The sequence below is a fragment of the Cheilinus undulatus genome, linkage group 21 (assembly GCF_018320785.1).
Source record: "Cheilinus undulatus linkage group 21, ASM1832078v1, whole genome shotgun sequence".
In the NCBI taxonomy this organism is placed as follows: domain Eukaryota; kingdom Metazoa; phylum Chordata; class Actinopteri; order Labriformes; family Labridae; genus Cheilinus; species Cheilinus undulatus.
In genome coordinates, this window is record NC_054885.1 from 35,767,376 (window position 1) to 35,784,554 (window position 17,179).

The window sequence follows — 17,179 nt, forward strand, 5'->3', positions numbered from 1 at the left end:
CCAGGGAGGACCAGGAAAGAATGGAACAACAGTGGGAGGAAGAATCGTCAAGGCTCCTTGGTGAACAAAGCAAGAAAACGATTAAATTGGAGGAGGACCTGGCAAAAGCCACAAAGGATCTGGTCAACCAGAAATCCAAGTGGGAGGAGGAAAGATCAGGACTCCTCAGAGAAAGAGCCAGCCTGAAAGACTCTCTGCAGCAGATGGAGACAGAGAAGCAGGACTGGCTGAGAGAAAAGGCCTCTCTTCTGGAGTCCGTGACCGTCCTCACGCAGACTCTGGAGGAGAAGGAAGACGAGAGAGCCAGGATGTCAGAAAGTCTGCTGCAGAGGATGGACCGACTGGAGCTCCAGCTGGAGGAGGAGAAGAAGAAAAAGGAGAAGAAGAGGTGGGGGTTTCTGAGTTGTTTTAGAAGACGTTCAGGAGCCTCAACCTCTGACTCCTGAGTCCAAACCCTCCTTCCTGTCCCCTGTAAACTGTCATTTTTACAAAAATAAAAAAAATAAACATTAGCTTCAATAGTATGATTCTTTAAGCACAGTGAGAAAAAACATACATTAAATTAAGTTACTGATGCAATGTAAACTCATTTTACTGATTTATTTTCACATGTTGATAGATTTGTTGTAGAAGTGCACACAGATGTCTGTGCCGTGTTAAGTTGCTCAATACAGACTCCTCTAAACATAAATCTGAGTTTAAATTTGCATAAAGATATTGAGAAGGGTGTGGTGTTTTCAGAAATGTTGGGATAAAGATGTCAGACATGCTTTACTAAGAATGGTTCATTTTAAAATGCAGTACTGTGCAGAACTTTTGGGCATGTTTGGGTCAAAAATTTAGGCTGAAGGAGGGCGTAGATGTGGCAGGTAAACCCACCTGAGTGCACCATCAGGCAAGACCAGCACATCAGGAGGGATAAAGGGGAGAGTTTCTGGGGCCCTGCTAAACGGGGGTCCATGGAGGTCAGCAAAATCATGATCCAAGTCAAGCTGTGTTAACCTTATTTTATTTTAACCTAAATAATAATCACTCAAAGCAATGTTTGTTTTAGCATCAGGATGCTAAAAACAAAGTAGACTGAACTGTGACATCTTTAGTAGAAAATAATCAAATATTTGCAAAATGATGCAAAAATGAGTGATAAGTAGTGCTAATGAGTTAAAGTGGTAAAAAAATAAAAAAGTGCCATTGGTGCATTAAAAGTTGCTTAAAAAGTAGCACAAAGAGGTTGAAAGTGACCAAAAAAGTGGTAAAAATGGGTTTAAAGTTTGTAAAAAGTAGAAAAGGGTGTTGAAAGGGGCAAAAAAAAAAAAAAAAAAACGCCAACAGTGGAAGAAAAAGTGGCTAAAATTGGTTAAAAGTGACATAAAAAGAGGTTGAGAGAGGAAAAATGTTTCAAAAAAGTGACATAAATAGGCTAATCATGGGAATAAAAAACAAGCAAACTGGACCAGAAGGGTTCAAAAAGTCAAAATTTGGTCTGTTGATAGAAAGTAGCAATAAGGTGTAAAAGGGGAAAAGGGGAGAAAATTTGCCAATAGTGGCAGAAAAAAAAGTGGCAGGAAGTGTTGAACATGGATTTAAAGTGACAGAAATGGATTTAAATTTGCTGAAAATAGTGACAAAAAAAGCTGCAAACTGGGTTGAAAATGGCAAAAAAATAGCTAAAGTGGCATAAAAAATGACATAACTAGTGGAAGAAAAAAGGAAAAACTGGCAAAAAAGTGGCATAACTTGGCTTATTATGTTGAAGGTGCCAAAGAGGGGAGAACAGTTGAATAAAAGTAGCAAAAATGTGTTAAAGGGGGCAAAAAGAGGAGAAAATGGGCAAATAGTGGCAGAGAAATGGCAAAAATTGGTTGAAAATGGCAGAAAAGCAACTAAAATGTGTTGAATATAGATGTAAAGTGGCTGAAACTGGTTATCAGTGGCTATAAAAAGTGGTTTAAATGGGTTGAACAAAGCATAAAGTGGTGAAGATGGGTTTAAAGTGGCAAAAAGATGTCACCAAAAAATGAAATCAATGGGCTTAGTGGCAAAAATGGTGAAACTGGATGAAAAGTGGCAAAAAAGGTTAAATGTTACAAAAAAACTTGGTCAAAATGTATTCAAAGTGGCAATAAAGCTGCAAAATGGGTTGAAAGGCCAAAAGCTGTGTTAATTGGTTAAAAATGGCTAAAAAAGTGCCAATTTTGAAAAAAGCAGAAATGTGTTAAAGTGGCAAAACAAAGTGGTGAAAACAGGTTAGATATATAGTTAAGTGATTAAAAAAAGATTTAAAGTGGCAGAGAGTGGCAGAATGGGTTGAATGTGGTGGAAAGGGTTCAAAGTTGCAAATGTATTATCAGTGGCAAAATGTGTTGAAAATGGGTTAAAAGTGGAAAAAAAAATTGTAAAAAAGGGAATAAGTGGCGAAAACGGGGTGAAAAGATGCTAAAATGTAGCATGATCAAACAATTTCAGAACTAATTAAAGCTCGATACACTTTTAAGCTCTAAAATGAGGAAAGTGTTAGCCAGGATGCTAACACTAATGCTACTAGTCTAACACACACATGCATGGACATTGTAAATACATAACAATCTGGGGGGCCCATTTTCTGGGTTTTTCAGGGGCCCAGCCAACTCCATGGGCAGGCCTACCATCGGGTAGGGCGGAGTATTCACACAACCCCGGCTCTGAAACTGCTCTTCATTTGTGACCACTTGTGTACCCACCCTGAGTTGACATGGTATTTTGAAGCCTAAATGTCATATTTAATTCTGGCTCTCATTAGCATTTCTCATCTGTCCTGCTACATTAAAACACGTTTAATGCAGCGCAAACACAGCCCACTTCTCCCTCCTACTCTGTGCTCTCTTCGCTCACACTCACAGCCACATGCATGACCCCAAGACAAATTAGTACCACAGCATAATGAGTCCATAGGGAGCTGTGATTAATGCCTATAAAGCCTGTGATTAGGGACTCACGCCGTGCAGCCTGGCTGCTCTCTGCAGGAGGCTCGTAATAAATGCAGGTGATCCTGTCCTATAGGCAGGGAGGAGGAAATGTGTGCAGAGATTAATGATGGGGAGCACGGTTAATAAGGTAAACAGTTAGCCATTTGTGTAAGAGGATTATGGCTGAAAGCAGGAGATATAGGTGATCACACAGAGGCAATTTACACCTGGAAATAGGGGTGCATCCTGGCACAAGTAGACAGCTGGAGGCACGGCCAGATGCATCACTGACACAGTCATATTTGGATGTTACTTAATATGCAAACTATCCGACTTTTGTGCCGCACAGAGGGGGGATTATTTTATGTTTCTGAACTGTTTTCTGTCCCTGTAGGACCTGCGGTATTTTCAGTCAAAGAAGACAAACCGAGGCCTCCTGCAGGAAGGCTGGATCGACAACCAAGACCCCATCATGTGCTCCTACAAGCTGGTCACCGTGAAGTTTGAAGTCTGGGGGCTGCAAACACGCGTGGAACAATTTGTCCACAAGGTCAGGGCTTTATAAAATGTAATGTGATATTTTTTTCTGTGAGTACATTCTGCAGATGCCTTTCAGAATTACTTTTATAAACTTTTCGACCCCTCGGTCTCAGCTGCAGAGGCATTTCATTTCCTGCTCTGATAGCATGTGACTCACAGCCACTTGGCCATGAACCAAATCTGATTTTCATTATTTCCTCCACAATATCTGCCCTCTTTAAATCCTAATACCTCCACCACCTCCGTTCACCTCTGCTGTACAGTTTGAACTTCATATCTCCCGTTTTCCAAATCCTTGTCCCCTCTCTTGTCGCAGCGTCCGTCCCTCCGGTGAACTGTCCCTGTGCTCTCCTTGCCACAGGCCCGCACTGTTGGAGCCATTACTCATCCAGTGACTCATATTAATCACACCCCTCTAGGGGTGAAACATTTACTACTTTAAAAGCTATACAGCAGTCACAGTTAGCATATCCTGATTCAAACCGTCTCCTTGAATTTCTCTTCCTCACTTTTGTGCCTCCATATCTCTCCACTTCCACCTCACCTTCATTTTTCTCTCTCTTTTTTATCAGGTGATTCGGGACATCCTGCTTTTAGGACACAGGCAGGCGTTTGCCTGGGTGGATGAATGGATTGGTGAGTAGCTGACTGGTGGATGGTCATGCATAGATAAATGCTGCCTGGGTAGCCTCTGTTCTCAGGAGCAATGCTTCAACATGGGTGCCGTTTTCAGATCCATAACTGTGGTTCAAAATTAGTGTAGGTCTTTTCCAGCGGGAGGTCCGGTCATTAATAAAATATTCATGTCGTTATGTGAATAAATTTCAAAACCTTTTGTTTTGTCACAAATTGTAGGCTTGTATCTATGGTTCTGGATACCTGGGTGAAATAAAATATAGTGGATTTGATACTGAAATGTTTTATCATATTTAAGAATACTACAGTATCATCTGTGTTTTAAATCAGTGGTTCTCAATGTGGGGGTCGAGACCCCTATGGGGGCACGAGGCACTGAGAGGGGGGTCTCTAAAAAAATATGAATACTTTTAAAATCATACATTTGCCATTTTACACCAATGTTGCCAAATTTTTATCCATTTTAAACCCTTTCCACCACTTTTTTCTGCCTGTTTTTTCCAATTTCTAAACCAATTCTAGCCACTTTTGGCCTATTTTTTCTTATTGTCTCTATAAACCACTACTTATGCCAATTTTTGCCCATTTTAACCACATTCCACCATTTACTATGCCTATTTATGCCAGTTTGATCCCTTTTGCCATTCTCAGCCCATTTTCTGCCTCAGTTTACCCATTTTTGCCACTTCAAACCAATTTTTCATTATGTTTCACCAAATTTTCCACCTGTTTATGCTACTTTAAACACATTTTTGCCACTTTTTAATCCCCTTTTACTGTTTTTTATGCCCATTTTGCCAATTTACCCCCTTTTTTCTTTTTTTTTTTACCACTTTTATCTAATTTTAAAAAATTTCCACCACTTTTCTGCCTGCATTTCCCACTTTCAACCAATTTTTGCCACTTCTCACCAATTTCTGCCTCTTTTACCCATTTTTGCATCCATCAACCTCTTTTCATGACATCTTATGCCCATTTTTACTAATACAAACCAATAATTCACTATTTGTCACCCTCATTTTGCCATTTAAAACTAATTTTTGGCACTTTTCACTGATTTTTTTTGGCACTTGACCCCCTTTTCTCCTGCTTTTGACACATCTTTGCCTCTGTTGACCCATTTTTGCCTTTTTTAAGCCTTTCTGCTACTTTTGAAATCCATTTCACCATCTGTTTTTGCCCATTTTGTCACTTTCTGCCTATTTTCTGCCTTTGTTAACCCCTTTTTGCCACTTTTGAACAATTTTTCTGCTACTAACCCATTTTCCACCACTATTTAAATGAATTGTTTAAACTTGTAACCTGTTTTCCATTCTCTATTTGTGTTTTCCAGTCATTGCCACTTTTTAACCAATTTTTTTGCCTCCGTTTTCAAATTTTTGCCACTTTGAACATATTTTTGTCAATTCTAATCCATTTCTGCTACTTTCAAAAACCAATTTCACCACCTTTTCCACAAATTTTTGCCATTTTTAACTAATTTTTGTCATTTTTGACCCATTTCATTTCAGTTTTTAGACAAAAGGGAATTGCATTTTTAAGAAGGCTGTAAACTACAGTACAAAAGAATAAACATATATTTTTTTATTGTAAATGGAGTGGTTATTATTCAAGTTAAATATAAATACGGATATCACAGCTTAACTTTACAATGGATCATGCCTTTGCTGACCTCCATGGGCCCCAGAAATCTTCCCCCTTTGTCTGCACATGACTGTTCTTGACTGTGCATGACTGTGTTAAACCACCTTCAGGTACAGTGGGGGTCCCCAGTCTCTAGGAACCTTTATTTTTTGGGTCGCGGGCTGAAAACATTGAGAACCACTGTTTTAAATGACACTATACAACCCACAATTCCAGAAAAATTGGGACACTGTGTTAAATGTGAATCAAAGGAAAATTTGCAAATATTTTTCAACTTTTATTCAAATAAATACAGCACAACGATGAAGTGATAAACTTGAATGTTTTCAGAAATGTACACACTCTGAATTTGCTGACTGTAACACATTCCAAAAAAGCTGGGACAGGATTAGTTTACTTCTGCATTGTCGCCTTGTCCTTTAACAACACTCTCTAAGAAATAGACGACATACTCTATATAAACTACAATGATACAATAACTGTTCAAGTATTTACAGGGGAAGTCTTTTCCATTCTTGCTTGATTTACAACTCAAGTTGCTGTTTTCATTGCTGTGTTTTGTGTTTCATAATGTGTCTTGTACACTCTTTTATTGTGAAGCCATGCTGTTGTAACTCGTTCAGAATGTGTCTTCAACAATCTAAGTCCTCTACAATATGACGCCCACATGGAAGTATATCTCCTGTGAACAGAAACGGCTCAGATGGCATGTATGTGTAAATATCTGTGTGCATTACTTTTTCTTTTTTAGATAACGGGCTTTTATGGAGTGAAAGTTTTGCCAGTGTCCAGTGGTTAACCAGCCTATTTATATGTATCTTAAAGCAAACTGGTGAAAGTGTAACTCTCCTTTTTCCTAACAGACATGACCATGGAGGAGGTCCGAGAATACGAGCGCGCCACACAAGAAGCCACCAACCTGAAGATCGGCACGTTCCCCCCGACCATCTCCATCACAGAGACCCCGCTACCGTCCTGCACTCGCAGCGGCCCCAACAGCGCCCCGTCCACTCCCCTCTCCACAGAGGCCCCCGAGTTTCTTACAGTGCCAAAGGAGCGTCCCAGGAAGAAGTCGGCCCCGGAGACCCTGACCCTCCCCGACCCGGGCCGCAGGGATTCGCTCTTCAAACTGCCGAGTTTTTTCTCCTGGAACTCCAGCCCGCAGCCTGAATGAGAGCGACGGTTCACACAGAGCTGAACCCCCCCCGCCTCCATCAGCAGAGGATGCCTGCCCAGCACATCCCACAATGCCCCTCAGCCAGCGGAAGTGAAGGAGACGTTTTCACGGTCCTGGTGATCCCAGCCTCTACAGACCCGCCTGTGTTACTGCAAAGCCCTCAGACTACCTGTACAGGTGTACATGGGCCGACTGAACTCAAAACTCTGAGAGGGAAAAGGTAAAAGTCCCACTGAGAGTCAAACTGAAGCAGACAGAGGCTCCAGCTTCTCTTTTACCAAAACCGCCAGGAACATGCGTCATATAAAGGCCTGTTTCCAAAAAAGTTGGGACTTAAGGTTGTGTAAAATGTAAATAGAAACATTTTGTTGCTAGTTTAGGTCAAGAGAAATGATTGTGGCACTTTTTTCCAAGCACAGACTTGACATCCTCTCACTTAAGTTTTCATTTTCTAGAAACAAAGTTTTAACTGAGGCAGGCCTTAAGCCTCAGGGCCCAAAGCTTCAACACACACACCTGTCAGACAACTCAGCCATGTCTATAATTATGCAAATGCGTGTACAAATCGTAGGCTCAATAAATCAAAACATATGAGTTATGAAAAAAATCAGTGCATGTAGAGTTTAAGAAATTTAAAAAATGAGCTAATCAGACCAAAAACATTTTTTGTACCAGGAGGTAAACTGGTTTATTTCTGCTGTAAAAATGTGAATTTAAGTTGAGAGTCCTTTGTTTTTGGAGCCAACCTTAAATGGACACAACTAGAGACATCTTTTTCATTTGTCGACACTCGGTGTTGCCTCTTGCTTCCACCAAATGTTTGTTATTTTGTCGCCACTGTCCCAACTTTTTTGGAAACATCTTACTAGTTAAAAATTAATTTTCCAGAAACATTGCATAGGTTTCTTTGTACTATTTTCAAAATGGGGATTCACTGTTTTGCAAGCCATCAAATTTGGTTTAGATTTACATGTTACACAGCGTCCCAACTTTTCTGAAACCTGGAGGGTGTACCAGGAAGCGAGATCAAAGGGTAAGCCTGTTCTGTTGAGTCAGAGTTTTCTGTGCCATGAAGCTGGATCTCTTTAACCCTGTTAGTCTAAATAGTTACACTCAGTGTGTCCGTGACCAAAATGGCCCCATACATAAATAACAATAAAAAATAATATACCTTCATATTTTCCAACTTCTTTTGTGTCAGGTTTTTAAACAATATCAGACAATATCAAATATAAATACATTTTGGGGAAATTTAACCTTTTAAATGCCAGTTTAAGTGCAAATCCCTGTTGTTTGAACTGTAAAAAACATTAAAAAAAGAAATATTTTTCATATTACATGCAAATCAGATTTTCCTTAAAGGGGAATATCAATGGCTTGAATATAATATTAATAGGAATCAACTTTGATTTTTATGCATTATTTTTTTCTCCAAAATTTAAGATTTTCATCGATTTTAGCGAGCTGGGTGTAAGTGGCAAAAAATTTATTAAAAGCAGAAAAAAAAAACTTTTTTTGCATTATTTTTTAACGAGGACACATGATCATAAATATGAAATATTTATTAATTTTTAGGAATTTAAACTTTCATGGCCAGTTAAAATTTTAAAAAATTTATTTTTGGGATGTAAAAAAGGACATATTTTTCATAAACCAAATGCAAACTGGATTTCCTTCAAGGGGATAATAACACCCTGGCATATGTTAATTATGAACAACATCTTTAATAGTTATGCTTTTTTTATTCTAAGATTTTAATTAGCTTTTACAGTCATGTCCTTATAGGAAACCAGGAGTAAAAGGTGTTTTAAATGGGTTTCAATGGGGCATTTTTGGTCACCAACAGCCTGAGTGTGTACAAAAAGTCTACAGCTCTTATTTCTAAACACAAACTCTTCAAAGATAAAGAAACCAAAAATTTACTTTGAGACTAAGATGATTGCAGTTGTTTTCTCCCAAATATTTCTCCTTCTTTGTCAAAGATTCCATTTGATTTTATGCATTGTATTGTGCAGGTACTTTTAAAATTTACTAAAAAAAAAAACTCCAAAATGTATGTTGTTAGCGCTTACACAGTCAAAACAATCAAAAAAAGAAAACAAAAAAATGACCTTAAAAGCTGCAAAATGGCCTCAACACCCTCTAAGGGTTAAACCTGGTTAGATTTCCATGACAACCAACTTTAAACTCATAATATGCTTAGCACCCGGTTATACTGAGATTCACAGCTTAAAATTGGCTGGAAAGAGTCGTCACTTTCATTGATTATTACTTAGAAATGTTTCCCCTTGGCCTTAAAATCCTAATGCTAATCATAATGCTAAAGTTTTAATACCTAAGGTGCTTCTTACCAGCAGGGACTCTTTCCAGGAACTGGTAACCTTTGGAGGAACTGTGCTTTTTCAACCAAAGGAACCAGGGTCTAGATTTAGTTCTGGGGTTAAAAATATCCATTTTCAAATGCCCAGACACCTGTAAGATTGATGAAGAAAGTCTAAGCTAACAGTGAAAGTTCATAACTGATAACCCTGACTGAGGCTTAAACCTTTATCAAGCCCACCTCCCCTGAGAAACTCTGAGTATGTTAAGCTCTCTTCATGGTACACCCTGTCTGGAGTTACAGTAACTTAGTCTGATAGATTGTACTGTAGCGTACATTCCTGTAAAATTTTAAACCCTACAAAGCATCACCTTAATTTACTCCAAACTCAGGGTGCGTCGACACGATCAACTCACTCACATGTACAGACTTTTATTTTTATTTCTGCTTTTCTGTCAAACAAAGGAGCCTCTCGCTTTGGAGCTTGTTGTATTTCTGTGGTTGGGACTTTTTCGACAGATCCTCGTGGGCCACCGTATCAGTTACGTATTAAGGTTTTCACAGTCATATGTAAGGTGATTGTGTATTCTTGTATATACTGTATGAACATGGTTAAATCAGAAAATATCAACTTTAAAAGATGACATATCCAGTGATGATGCTGCTATTATAAATGGCCTTTTGTGTATTGAAAAAGGAAAATGCTGTCCAGCTTTTTATGCTTTAATTGTAGTGATTTCTGTCTGCCACAGTGACTTCTGTACCTGCATGATTGAAATCAAGAGGCTGAATCTTTGTGACTTTAATGTTTGTTTCTCTGCCTCGCTCTCGATGTTGTGTTTCAGTTGAGTTTTTACAGACTGGTGAGTTTCTTCTGCTTTGTTGATTAACTGTGTTCATTTTGCAGTTATAATTGATGGTTTTTGTATTTATTAAATTAAAAGAAATAAAATCCTGTTGTAAATATAATTCAGAGTGAAGTCTTTGTTATAAATTTGAAAATAATTTAACCTTACATTTAAATTACAACTTTTTTGATGATTAACAAATTGGACAGGCCAAACTTAAGGGTGACAACTTTTCTGAAGGTATTTCTACCCAAGATAACAAAATACTTAAGTCAAGATCTGAAAAATCAACCAAAACCAACTTCCTGTCCAGCAAAACAGAGTAAAATAAAGTATAGGGACACATTTCAGCTGAACACTTCTAAATATTTTGACTTTCTTATTGCCAGGAACCATTTTGTGACCCACTGAAAACAGCCCCACGATCCACTTTTGGGTCCTGACCCACCAGTTGAGAACCACTGATTTAAACAATACATTAACCATGATTTATATGCTCTTTTATACACACTGTTTGAGATCTGATGACTATGAGGCTTAATTTTTTTTATGTTTTTTTCAAATGAAATTTGACCTGGGGGTTCATAACACAGTGACCCATCATACAAAAAAAACCTAAATGCAGATTCATTATCACTTTACAGGGTCTTTAACCATGGTCAACCTTGGCCCTGTGCTCCTTTAGCCACCTGATGGCCATCATCCAGACATGTGCCAGGCCCATGCCCCATCTCTTTAGGTATCCTCCCAGCTCCCTGAGACCTCGCCTAACCCACTGGGCCCAGGGCACCCAGTATGTGCTGAGCTAGATCAGGCCCGGGAAGCACACGAGGTGCTCTTAAAAGCACAGCTACTGCTCCTGTTTCTAGCAGCTAACCCTTCCCATTTCCACTCTCCTACCTAAATTGTTGACAACCTTATTACAAATGTGCATGCATCTTCTTGTTTAAGTATGAGACAGATATTATAGTCTTTATAAAACATTTTTATTAAAAAAAGATGACCTGAAGGTTAAAGTGTTGGACCGACATGTAGGCACGACCACAGCCTCCGTCTTTCAGCAGGATAAACATTAAACTCTTCTCAAGCAGTGCATTTGTAGACCAGACCCTTTCTGTCCAACATAATATAAAGTAGAATAAATAAAACACATTTATGTCTAGACACAAACAACTCTGCTTAACTTTCCCCTGTAATTTATTTTATGAAGTCAATAACTGCAACTCCAGCATAAGAAGTCTGAGCTTTCATTGGCAAAGTTCAGTTTGGACGTTTAGCATCTATGATATTTATCGCTCAAAAACCAGGCAAAGAAACCTCAGAAACCAAGAGTAAAATATTAAATATACTTTTAAAACATTCAATGCATAAATGGCACAACACACTGTAATGGCAGCACAAAAACAGTAAAAAAAAAAAGAGGTCATGTTTTCCCACCTTTGTGTGTAAACAAACAGGAACAACTACGGACGTTGACCATGTTGATATGTTTGAAAAATAAAGAGTGAGTCTGTTCAGATGTGCGTTGTCGAGTCAGTATAACTTTGTTTTCCTTCGTTATCTTTCCTGCGAGTCTTTGACGAGTCTTCCTTTCGTGTTCTGTTGCTCCTTGTAGTTACGCATGGCATTTAGAAAAAACTCATACCAGAAAAAGGTGAAGCCTGTGGACAGGGCGGCTTTAACGAGGCTCGGCGAGAGGCCTTTAAAGAAACCGCGGAGACCCTCCTCTTTGGCTATCTGAAGCACGCAGTCTACCAGACCTCTGTAAGTCCGCACCTACATGAGATAAGGGGAGGTAATTACTCATAAGATTCAGAGTAGCAGATCCCAATATATGAAGCTTGTTTGAGAAAATCTCACCTGCCCAAAGTGAACTCTGGCCGCCTCAAAGCCGCCAACCTGCAGCCGCTTCTTGAAGAGGTCGAAGGGATACGTGATGGTTTTGCTGATCATTCCGGCTCCACTGCCACAGATCAGACTTCTCAGGTTTCCTTGAAGCAGGGGATATTCAGGCACATTTTACTTCTTTTATTTTGTTAGTGGTGTCATGATTCAAAGAGCTAAACTGATACCCACCAAGGTAAATCTGATGGTGGTGTATGTGGTCAGCTTTGCAGCCACTGAATCTTGATGCAGAGTTGCAGATAAAAACATAAAGCAATGTTGTGCTTTAAGTATAATGGATGTTGTATGTGATATGTGCAGTTTGCTTTCTGAAGTTTTGAAGTTAAAACACAACATATTTCTTGTAAAGACAGACAACCTTGTTGTGGTTAATCCCAGAAACCCTGTGATACAGAGTGGTTCATGTTTGTCTGTAATTGTTTTTTTTTAAGCTTATTTATTGCTTTTTACATTTAAATAGGACGGCTTAAGAGAGACAGGAATTATTGGAAAAGAGAGTGGGAGTTGATCCTGCGACATTGCATTTAGGACTGAAGCCTCGTACATACAGTAGGCACCTGCTCTACCAACTTAAAAACATAAATATGGCAATATATCATCACATAATCCTTGCTGGAACATGTATGGATTCAAATGTTACAGAGCTGATATGGCTGTAAAATCTGTGACAGTCGTTTTACCCCTATGGTGCAATTCACAAAAAAAAAAGCCAGTAGATGGCAGCAGGCCCTAAACTGAATGATAAAGCCAATGCTTCACTTCAAAACAAGTTAGAGGTGTAATCACACCAGTAGCTAGAATCATATTTCTATCTACTGACTTCAAGCAAAGATACTGGATTATTTGGGTTTTTCAAACACTAGAAAGCCAGGAGGTAGACATGAGTAATGCAGGCTGTGCAATAAACAAGGTAAAACCCTGCAGCAGCACCAATCTTCATTGACACAACACCAGGGTGGTTAGCAGCTAAGCTCACCAGGCTAATCTGTGTCATCCCAACAAGCACCGAGTGATGCTGTGGAGTTAAAATTTCCCTCTACTTCTAAACTGGATCAGGAGATCATAAGCGGCTTTTTATGCTTTATTTGTAAAGACGTAAGCTGAACAGCCAAGCTGATAACAGAGGCTTCAGACAGCTGTTTAAGGAGTTTGAGAAAGACTCCCTTCTGGTTGCTCCATCACAGAGAAGCTTGTTCTGTTTTATGTAGAATTAAAGCAAAAAATCCTTTAAAATGCAAATGGGCTTTGTAAAAATACTGTGCAGTTCAATAATACTGCATTTTCATTTATCAACAGCTTTTTGACTTATAAACAGTCATTTTTTAAGTTCCTTGAGGATCTAAATTTAAGTGTTTTAAGGTCCACCATCCCTGAAACTACACCTTTTCTAGTGTCTTCCACAATAAAGGGCAGCAGCTGTAGTGAGTTCTGTCCTGTACATGATTTTTGAGACATGTTTATCAACCTAAATCAAATGTACCTCAAAATGATTCATACTGTGGTTTCAGTATAATGACACGTAACGTATCATAAGGCTGTAGGAAATACCCAGCTAAACAGCGCCTGTGTTTGTAATTCCTAAAGTGGACTGAGACAGAAAAATTACAGATGCTTTGACTACAATAATGCAGTTAATTCTATTATTCTTTGTAGTCAAAATTTTAAAAATGCAGTCAGTGTAAAGAAGAAGAGGCAGCAATGCACAGCAATGCAAAAAACTGAGGATGTGACAACACTTGGGCTTGTAATATGACAGTGTGTGCCGGTTTCTCCTCAGTTTAGAGTCACTGGTTTGTGACATCAGAAGTAGCCAACCTTATACTGGACTTTGAACATGTTTGAACATAAAAACACAGTTGCTCTCCCTCTATGTTGATTGACAGAGACGTCTAAATGAACCACAGAGGTCACTGCTGCTTCATGCAAATGAAATGCCATGCTCTTTAGAGCACAGCAGTGCATTTTTGTGTTTTTATTTGGATTAGGAGAGTTATAGAGACATAGTTTGAAACAGCTTGCAGGAGGGAAACCTCTATTTTCACAAATTCCCGCCTAATAGGGAATCAAGCCTTAGGGTAGTGACCCTGTTACATGCTGAAGGATGCTTGCCTCCCCTTCCCCCACTGGCCTGCACTCAGATTGCTCCAAGCCCAACCAGGCCCGAGCATGAGTACATCATCACGCCCAGTCTTAATGCAAGAAAACACAGACAACACCACAGTAACTTTACAGCTTATTTTGAGTCGTTTAGGTCAAATACAGCCCTCTAACACTCCCCTATTGTTTATAACTATTGTTGAAAGAAAAGGTTGCATCGGCTTGGGGCCACAAGCACATTGCCCACCAGAGCTTGTGTGCAATCATAACTGACCATATCCTGCCAAATCACACTTTTTCCATCTGTGCCAAGGCCAAGGAAGTGTACTCGGCCTGAGTGCAGTACAAAGCACTCACACTAGTAAAACATGAAGAATCCAGTACATGCATTAAAAGGTGAAAGTTTTTAAGTGGATATGATTCAATTGGTAATTTCAGTGCAGCTCTTTGCATGTGCATAATGTGGCATGAGTTTGATCACTGACCTCCAGACTTCCCAGCGTCAGATGATGGAGCTAAAAGTTTTTTAAAGATGTTGTAGGTGAAAAACTGCAGCCCTGCGTATGGAAACACAGCCATCAGAGTCGGAGACAGACCGCGGAAAAAAGTGAGTACACCTTCTGAGCGGCACATCGTAGACACAGCATGTCGCAGATTTCTGTATACCTATAAAGACAGGTTAGAAAACAAATGACATACCAGTGTTTTCAGTGCTTCTGTGCAGTACATAATGATAGTTTTTTATGATAGGATTCCGATATTTCTCTGTACTTTAAAGTTAAATGAGGAATGGAGAGGGAAACTGACTCTGAAAATCCTTGGCTGCTATTAAAGGGTATCTCGACATGACAGCTGCAGTACATCAGCAGAGACAGCTCTCACCTTGGGTTCCCCCTGAGCAGCAAAGCGTGTCCGCAGCGTGTCCAGAGGCTGGCAGACCACCGTGGCAGAGCAGGCAGCCAGACCGCCGCACACAAAGTGAACTCCAGCTGTCCGGCTGTCGTACTGCGTTGTTTTGTGCACGACCTCGGTCAGGAACTCAAAACTGGCAAACTGAAGAACACGAAATACACTTATTTCAATCTCTCTTTTACATTTAATCACAGAATCACTAAGATTTATCTTTTTATGTGCGGATGAAAGCTCACAGGCTCCATACCTGGACAGCTCCGAAGCTGATGGAGAGCAGCTGTGCTGGGATGTGGCCCTTCCAGAAAGCAGAGAGTCCCTCCTCTGAATAAATGCAGCGGGAAGCCTGAAATAAACTCCAATACTTCCCCTCAGGCTTCTGTCTGGACACTCGCTCAATCTGCAGCTGCAAGGACAAGAAATACTTATAAACATGTAAGAAGGAAGCCCATTTAGAAATTCTAAGAGTGAAAAAGTTGAAGAAGTGGCTGATAATGACTATAATTTAAATCTAAAAGATCAACCAAACATTTCCGTAAAAGTTCTGGTGCAGCATATCTCCTCATCTTTACCTGGAATCTGATTTTAATTACGTCAAAGGGGCTGATGAGAGCTCGGGTCACCATCCCTGCAGCTGACCCAGCCAGGGCGGCCTCTTCTGGGGTGAGGGCAGCACCCTGAGCTGAGGGGTCATAGCCCACCATGTCTCCACCACTTCAGAGTCTTATCAGTGCTGTAGGGAGAAGTTATAAAATAAAAATCAGCTCTGTAATACTAGTGCCAATGCAAGATTTTTGATAAGTGTAAAGTGAGAGGCTTTTTAAATGGCCCTGAATCATATTATATCCTGCTTTCCCACATGTTAGAAACCTTCAGGCTGTTTTTCTTTACAAGATTTTGTTCTGAGGTAAGGAGTTTCTAAAATAGTGGTTGAAATAAGTCTAGACACCCCTGTTAAATGACACAGTTTTGTGGTGTATAAATTAGACCAAGATATATCATTGCAGAACATTTTTTTCCATTAATGTAACCTAAAATATATTTAATTACATAGGAAAAAAAAACTAAAATGTTTCAAGAGAAACTGATAAATACATAGCAAAACCTCGGTTGCATAAATATGCAAACCATCTTCTGATTACATTACAGCATTCATTCTTTTTGCTTAAGACGCTAACGGATTAATCTGTCTTGACTTTGCAAAATTTGCCCATTATTCCTTACAAAACTCATCCCACGTATGATTTTTATCAGGACACTGGGTTCAAATAGTGCAATATCTTCCTATGGCATTAAGAACAACCGCAGCAGTAAATTTAAACTTTAGAATTGCGCAGTTGACACGAAGGTTTACATTTATGACGATCTAATGTGCTCAAAATATGCTTGATTATTTTTTCCACATTTATTTCTTAACTTCCTTTTTAAAATGAAGCATCATTAGTTCACAAAAGTCACATCTGTGATAATCTAGACAAAAAAAATCTTACGATTAACGACTAATTATGTTTTATTTTATTACGTGATAATAACCTGTCATCACAGAGCATGGGGAGCAGAAATAATTACAACATGTAAAGGGCAAACAGTGGGACCTTGGGACTAGCTAGGCTAAGCTAACAAATAAGAAGCGGATATGTACTCTATACCAATGTAAAGACACTTACCTTATTATGTAAATCCTTCATAAATACAACTACTGCAGCTGTTCTGAACACAATGTACATTACAACATGCACAGGGGAGCAACCGCTTACTAGAGCACGCCCGAAATACTGCTAGTTTTACTTCCGGGCCAGAAAGAGCCCGGTATTTTTGTGATGTTATGATAATCGGAAAAATAAGCTCTCCACTTGAAGAGAAACGCACCCTCATGTCGAAATAGTTTAAAACTCGTGATGAAATTGTATAACTTAGTTTATGTTGCACAGAAAGGATATTTAATGCATCTTTTTAGGAAGAAAAACTCGTTTATCAATCAGATATACTTTAAAAATTAGATTCTCCGAGCATGTGAAGAGTTCGTGAATGCAGCGTTCCTCTACGTTCCAAAGCTGAAAGATGTAGCAAGATTATTCCCTGCCTCACGGCAGCAAACCGGAAATTAGGTACAAACAGCCATACGTCGACGTTGACTTTACAGGGATATCTCTTTCCT

At 39.3% G+C, this 17,179-nt stretch overlaps 2 protein-coding genes across 2 annotated transcripts in view; one reads left to right on the forward strand and one right to left on the reverse strand.

Moving 5' to 3' along the window:
* pitpnc1a (phosphatidylinositol transfer protein cytoplasmic 1a) overlaps positions 1–10,213 on the forward strand; it is a 94,456-nt gene extending 84,243 nt beyond the window's left edge. The window contains exons 7-9 of the mRNA XM_041816810.1: positions 3,340–3,495; positions 4,058–4,121; positions 6,629–10,213. Coding sequence (XP_041672744.1) covers positions 3,340–3,495; positions 4,058–4,121; positions 6,629–6,939 — 531 coding nt within the window. The 3' untranslated portion in view covers positions 6,940–10,213. The remainder of the gene's footprint in view (positions 1–3,339; positions 3,496–4,057; positions 4,122–6,628) is intronic.
* Positions 10,214–11,087: 874 nt separating this feature from the next.
* Positions 11,088–16,793, reverse strand: slc25a19 (solute carrier family 25 member 19). Its single transcript, XM_041816979.1, has 7 exons — positions 16,689–16,793; positions 15,594–15,754; positions 15,272–15,427; positions 14,995–15,165; positions 14,598–14,778; positions 11,971–12,101; positions 11,088–11,886 (listed from the first exon to the last, which is right to left on the reverse strand). The coding sequence occupies exons 2-7, from the start codon at positions 15,723–15,725 to the stop codon at positions 11,668–11,670; spliced, it is 990 nt and encodes a 329-aa protein (XP_041672913.1). The 5' UTR covers positions 15,726–15,754; positions 16,689–16,793; the 3' UTR covers positions 11,088–11,667.
* Between the last annotated feature and the right edge of the window lie 386 nt (positions 16,794–17,179).